At 41.1% G+C, this 7267-nt stretch overlaps 1 protein-coding gene across 1 annotated transcript in view; it reads left to right on the forward strand.

The window, feature by feature from the left end:
* Asb4 (ankyrin repeat and SOCS box containing 4) overlaps window positions 1–6684 on the forward strand; it is a 43046-nt gene extending 36362 nt beyond the window's left edge. Inside the window, exons 4-5 of the mRNA XM_028779156.1 lie at window positions 3487–3600; window positions 4548–6684. Coding sequence (XP_028634989.1) covers window positions 3487–3600; window positions 4548–4736 — 303 coding nt within the window. The 3' untranslated portion in view covers window positions 4737–6684. The remainder of the gene's footprint in view (window positions 1–3486; window positions 3601–4547) is intronic.
* Window positions 6685–7267: the final 583 nt, after the last annotated feature.

Raw genomic sequence — 7267 nt, forward strand, 5'->3', positions numbered from 1 at the left:
ATCTATCTATCTATCTATCTATCTATCTATCTATCTATCTATCTATCCATCTATCATCTACCTGTCTATCATCTGTCATCTATCTATCTATCTATCTATCTATCTATCATCTATCTATCTTTATATCTATCTTTATATCTATGTATCTACCTACCTACCTACCTATTACCTGGGTGGAATATTTACTGAGGTCTGAGAAGATGAGACCAGTTGTGCTAGCCCCAGAAGCCTGAAGTGCTGATAATGACAGTTAGAATGCTGTCAGAGTTAAAAAACGGATCCTTTCATGGTTTGAGAAGCAAGACTTCTTTCAGAGGAAACTTAGTAGTTAGAGTGTGTGGTGGTTTGAATAGGAATTGTTCCATAGACTCTTGTGTTTGAATGCTCGACCAATAAGGACTGGCACTACTAAGAAGTGTGGCCTTCTTGAAGGAGGTGTGGCCTTCTTGAAGGAGGTGTGGCCTTGTTGGAGGAGGTGTGTCACTGTGGGGGAAGGCTTTGAGATCCCATATGCTCAAGTTAGGCCTAAAGTGGCAGTCTCCTTCTGCTGCCTGCAGATCAAGCTGTAAAACTCTCAGCTCCTTCTCTAGAACCACATCTGCTTGCATGCTGCCATGCTTCCTGCTATGATGATAATTGACTAATCATCTGAAACTGTAAGCCAGCCCCAGTGAAAAGTTTTCCTTTATAAAAGTTGCTGAAGTCATGGTGTCTCTTCAAAGCAATAGAAACCATAACTAAGTAGGCCATCAGCAAAAAATAATGCCAACATTGGAGGTGTTAGGCCTGTCAAGTCTGAAGATTGCAGAAGGTCATGATTTCGCCAAAATATTTGGCCAAATATTTTGCCCTAATGAAAGTTGAAAGTCATTGCTTCATTATAGACAGGAGGATGTCGGGTGAAAATGGAAACATCAGACGTGTTATGTTTGGTTTCTAAACCATAAACATCTTCATTCCTGTATGTACAAGTTTATTTGAACCTTTTCTGCCCCTCCTTTAAAAAATTTCGATCACACAACTCCATCTTTCAGCATCCCCTTGATCCTTAACTCACCAGAGCTAGACTTCATTACAAACTATTTAACAGAGGACGGTTAGGCCCATTGTCTCGTATGTTCATGAGGCACTTTTCTCCGCCCCTAGCTTGTGTTTCCAACTTGGCTATTCCACACACTGACTGAGAGCTGGAGGAGGATTGGGTTGGCTTACTGATGCTTGGACCTGGAGAATATGTGAGCTCTTTGCTCTTCAGGGTGACAAGCCTCCAGAAACAAGCACAGCTCCTAGAGAAGGATTCCTGCAGACAGAAATCAGAAAACTCACTTCAGTGGAGCAACAGAAGTCCCATGCAGCTGGTGGTTCAACAGTGGATGCAATGAGCATGCCACTGTTAAAGGTGGCTTTCTGACCTTCAATTGTGTGTCATTCTCAGCTTATTCTTAGTGTATGCTTTATTAATAAAGGAACATCACTCCTGGGGCCTCTACAACCCTGAGTGCTATAACACGGAAAGTCTCAAAGTTGAGGAGGTGTCAATTCTCTTGTCCATTATCCTCAGTTATCCCTCGGGATCTGCTCCATGCTTTTTTTCAGTAGTTCACCTCAAAATATGGCAGAAGAGTTTAGGTAGAGTGTGGTGGTGGTGGTGGTGGAGTGTGTGTGTGTGTGTGTGTGTGTGTGTGTGTGTAGTCAACATGGAGAGAAGAAGCTTTGGCAATTTGGGTGTTCCAAATTAATTATGGCACTTGTAGAACTCACACAAATCTTCCTATGTAAAGAAGAAGCCAGTGTAGAAGGCGTCCAGGGGACCTCTACTCCTCCAAAAGAGGATCTGTGCTGACGAGCCCCTGTCTATACAGCTCCTTGGTTTGGATTAATGTAGTTTTTATGCTTAACTTTTATTTTGAAATTTTCCTTTTTTTTGCTTTTTTTTTTGTTTTTTTTTGAGACAGAGTTTCTCTGTGTAGCCCTGGCTGTCCTGGAACTCACTCTGTAGACCAGGCTGGCCTCAAACTCAGAAATCCGCCTGCCTCTGCCTCCCAAGTGCTGGGATTAAAGGCGTGTGCCACCACTGCCCAGCTTGAAATTTTACTTTTAAGCTTTCATCTTTGGTGTGTTTCGGAAACAGGGTACATTGTGTATCCCAGGATGGCTTTGGATGCTCAATCCTGCTTCAGCCTCCTAAGTACTGTGATTATAGGCTTGTGCTGTAGCTGGCAGGGTTATTTTTTTTAATTTACTTATTTTATGTATATGAGCACACTGTAGCTGTCTTCAGACACACTAGGAAAGGTCACTGGATCCCATTACAGGTGGTTGTGAGCCACCATGTCGTTGCTGAGAATTGAACTCAGGACATCTGAAAAAGTAGTAAGTGTTTTTAACCACCTAGTCATCTCCAGCCCACCTGAGAGCTTTTTAAGCCACATAATCTAACTTTTAATTATATGGGTTAACCATTTATCACTACTTGTCTTATCTAATGTATGTGGTTTTGTTTTTCCTCCTCATTATTATAATTAGAACCCAGTGGGGTTGTTGTTGTTGTTGTTTGTTTGCTTGCTTGTTTGTTTTTGCTTTTTGGCTATTTCTGCTTTATCTTCACATTTGTAACCTAATAAATGCTACTTGATTGCTCTAGCAGATACGTGCAATATTGATGACTAATAAAAGTTTTGTTCAGGTGGATTTATAATACAGTTTGGTCTAAATCTAAAATGAAATCCCCGTGTCCAGTGGGAAATGTTGATGACTGTGACTCAGTTTCCCCTGATTTTGGTTGCTCGGTGGAGTCTGGAATGGAGTATGCTCATGATATAACTACATCTCATGCTACCTTTTGTTCTTGAAGAGAGTGACCGAGTGTGGCTTGGTATATGACACCAGTCCACCACAGGTGCTATTCCTGAGACATATCTTTGGCTGACTCACAGGAGACTCTGAAATTTGCTTTGCCTCATGGTCACCAGCAGACCTATCACGATACTATTGCCCAGCCATTTTGTAATAACAGATTCAGCAGCCTTGCAGGGTCCCCAGCATCAGGATGTATGTGGTGAAACTGCCTCTCTCAGCATCACCCCATTTATGGGTAGAACAAGTTCTTCAACATCCTATCTTTCTGTCCTTATTAGTTCCCCGTCTTTATTGCTCATGGTTGGTAATGTTAGTTTGATTTCATGAATATGCCCATCTACATTGGATCAAGCAGTATAACCATACCCAAAAGATATGATACTCCTTAAAAGAAGAGTGCTCCAGACAGCGTGACAAATATAGGAATTCTTTCTATACGTGTGGTCTTGGTGTGGTCCCGTCATGGGCCTCAGAGTTCAGGGTCTTACTGATCCCAAAGCATACTGACTAGGGAGAACTCCAGGTGTTTGAAGCCATACCCAACCTTGGTTGGGGGTTCTTGTTGTCTGTGAGCATTGTGAATCATGTGCCCACACCAGGTGACAACGTTCTTCGTTTCCTCTGCAGGTGATCCAGGCTTGCCACTCTTGTCCCAAAGCGATTGAAGTTGTGGTCAATGCCTATGAACACATCAGATGGAACATGAAGTGGAGACGAGCCATTCCTGATGATGACTTGGAGGTAAATAAGTCACTCACTGTGGTTTTCACTGGTGAGCGCTGCCAGCATTCTTGCTTAAGACATTGGTTTTGAGAATGCTTTCAAAACTTGTTTTTCAAATGTAATGGAACCAAGGATTATAGTAAAACTCTATGCATGCATGTCTGTCAAATATGTGATATTAGGGAGTCTCTGGGAATTTCTCTGAGAGATGTTTGAGTAAATATACATGTAATTTCATTTTCCTTCAGTTTAAATGAATTAAAAGATAATATACGGGATTGCTCACTCAGCATTTTTTTCCAGAACAGGAAAGTGTTTTATGTAGCTAGTTTGTTTACTTTCAACTATCTCTAGGTGCTTATGACTAAGCAAGAAACACTGTTTCAGAGTCTACAGTGAGCCACAAGTAAAACCCTTAGTAGAGCCATGCCCTTACTTGTGGACTTAGAGACTTTGGTCCATCTGTAAACTAGCCCTTCCCACAGAGCATTCTGTTCTTGATTTCTGAAGTCACGGCCGTGTCTGTTACATGAGGGGTGCCCGGTACAAAGTTCCCTGGGCTTAGAGGCCAACAGTGTATCTGTATAATCTTATTCTGCTTAGCTCTTTTACATTCTAAAGTTACTTGCCTGCTAGCCACCACCAGTAGATACTACCAGGTACATAAAGAGTATGCTATAATATTGAACTGAAATAAAATCGCCATTTTGGTTTGAGTTGGTCCCGACAGTTCAGTCATGGTAATTTATATCATGTTCTGGAATGTGAGTGTGTTTCTCTGCTTTTCTTCCCGGTCTTATCATATGCCACTTCCTGACCTCCTCATTTCCATTTTGTGCTCAATTTTGTTCACTATTAGAGACTCTAGAAATCTATTCTTACATGTAAAATACATCAGTGTGAATTTTTATCTGGGGAAGCTGTGGAGCCTCCCTCAAATTGACCTGTCCTGTCTTGCTTTCCAGAAACACTGGGATTTTTACCACTCTCTCTTCAAGGTGTGCTGCAACACTCCCAGGACCCTCATGCATCTGTCAAGATGTGCCATTCGAAAAGCGTTACACAACAGATGCCACAAAGCAATTCCTATGCTGTCCCTCCCACCATCATTGAAGAAGTACTTGCTTTTGGAGCCAGAGGGTATCATTTATTAAGTCTTAGGAGACAACAGTTCCCAGTCCTAGATTTCTAAGTGGACTCACTGGATAGACGCAGTTTGCATGGATAAAATGGTACTTGGGTTGGTTATCACATTTTAGGGATTTCAAAACACTTTACAAACACCAAGCCATTAATTCTAGAGTAGCATGCTGAGGGAAAATAAGTGAGTAAAGTTAAAGAATTTTCAGAGTCAATGGCTGCACTTAGAAGGCAGACACTGTTACACAGTGGTGATAGCTCATACAGTGGCAAATTTTATTAGGTACCCAATGTAGTTTGTAAAATTTTCACATATGATTTCATCTCAAAAGGGACCCACATTTTCTTACAAGCAATCTCATTCACTACATTATCAGTAATAAGTTTACATGACTGTGTAGTTTGCAAAGTAGCAGGTTTTGTGAGCGACCTCTTAAGCTTGGTGTCTCCAGCCAATGAGTATTGAGGAGACATTATTGTTACTAGTTTTAAAAATGCCTCCTCTCCAAAACAAGGTCATCCACTCATTTTGGTGACCAATGCCCAGGAGTGCAGTGGGAACAAGATCTTTGAGTCTAGATAGGAATAAGAAGGAGAGAACAGTTTACTTAATAGCCTAGGAATAGACATTTCAGCACACTCACTGAGCCAGATGCTGGAGGCCACTGATGGACCTCCAGGGTCATATGTTTAACAGGGGACCCAAACATACGAGCACATGAGTGCCGTATGGAGTGGTGGGGCAGGAGTACAGGTGCAAACTCATATTTACTGCTTAACTTTCTGAAGTGTGCTCTGACTTGAAGTGCGTGGTCTTTTTTTAGAGCTGAGTAGAGGGGCCTGCTACTATTAGAATAAATGACTTTGAGTCTCTCCAGACTATCCCGATAGTGTTTTGTTTGGTATGGTTTTTCTATTTTAGTACCTTCACAGACTCTGAGAAAAATATTCTACACTCGGGCTCCCATGTAGATGAGAAGGAAGTTTAAGGAAGCGGGCAAAAACAGTTGTGAAGAGAACGACTTAGTTGATTTTCTTGGTGTTTTCATGGAACAGGGTGACAGTTTAGAGCATTTTAGCTGATAGATAAGGAACTTGCGTTTTAACAGTGGCTCCCTTCAGACAAAAAAAAAAAGAAAAAAAAGAAAAAAGAAAAAACCCTTTCCCAAGCATAGAAGGAAGTATGCTATAGACTTATTTAGTGTTTGCTAGTAGAATCACACTGGTGTGACTCCTGGAGAACTTTGTTTTGCTTGTTTGGTTCTCACTGATCATTATTGGATTAGCTTATTGCCTCTGGGCACAGACATGGTAGCAGTTAAAGTAGTAAGTAGTAAAGTGTAGACACTGTACCTGCTGCTGTGGCAGATTCGTCTCTCTGTGGCCTTGCTCCTTATTTCCTGTCAGATTCGTTCCTGTTGTGACTAGTGATGTTGTCAGATATCCCTGTGGATCCCTGTGTAACTGTGTTTGTAAATCGAGACCATCTTACTCCCAGTGTTGTGTAGGCAGATATGTTCGTGTTTTTGAGGTATCAATTTAACTCAATTGATTTCAGAAAAAAAATATATTCTGTATTAGAACAAGATCTCTATCGTGGGACAGAATGCTGAATTTGTGCAGATTACATAAAGAAAGTAGTTTGCTTGACTGAGCAATTTATTTAGAACATATCTTAGAGTATTCAAAGGGTGGAGGGACTTCTCTCCATTATCAGGAACATTCTGGCAGAAAAGTCTGTGCTATACTGATTTATCACAGGTGTAGTGTGACTGAGAACAAGCAGTCAAGGTGTTCCTCATATAGGGAATTAGGGATGTTTGTCATAGTGTTGCAATGTTTCCCTTAGTCCAGCGTGGAATATGTAGTCACTTGTTTTGAATTGCTTGCATGTGGATTTAATGTGATTATTTCTGTACCTTGTCCTTTAATAAAACTTCAATAAAGATAATAGATAAAGTTCTGATGTTTCCTTTCATTGTTGTGAGTTATACGTCACCAAGACTCGTCTTCCTCACACAATATTGACTCTCAACAGTGACACAGACCCGCCCCCCCCCCCCAATGGACTTGTTTGACTGATTTCCTCAACATTTAGGAAGAGGGACAGAATGAAGAATTGTACCCAGTCAACAAATAATGTTTTCCAAAGAAAGTGAAGGAGGTGTGGCTGGAACAAAACAAAATGGAGGCTGTCGCCATTATAGTAAGTGTACTTTAGTTCTAAGTAGAAAATTGAACTGAATGCTTCTTGTTTCACTTCTTACCATCTCTGGAACCCTGGGTTTTCATTTTCCTCTATTCTCACTAGTTACTTAACCCTGAACAAAGCAACAGAGGAAATTGTACCCTCACGGTACCATTGTACTTTCTGGGAGAACTTTCTGTAAATAGCTATCTAACATTCCAAAGAAAACCAGTTCTCTTCAGAATGTTCCATGAGAGGTGGTGGCTTTGGTAAGAGGAAAAGCCCTCCTCTTCACTCTCCTGGACTTCTCTGCATCTACGCATGCCTGTGTTCTAGTTTTTAATCACCCAATGTTAC

This window comes from Grammomys surdaster, unplaced genomic scaffold (genome assembly GCF_004785775.1).
Source record: "Grammomys surdaster isolate TR1022 unplaced genomic scaffold, NIH_TR_1.0 345, whole genome shotgun sequence".
Classification (NCBI taxonomy): Eukaryota; Metazoa; Chordata; class Mammalia; order Rodentia; family Muridae; genus Grammomys; species Grammomys surdaster.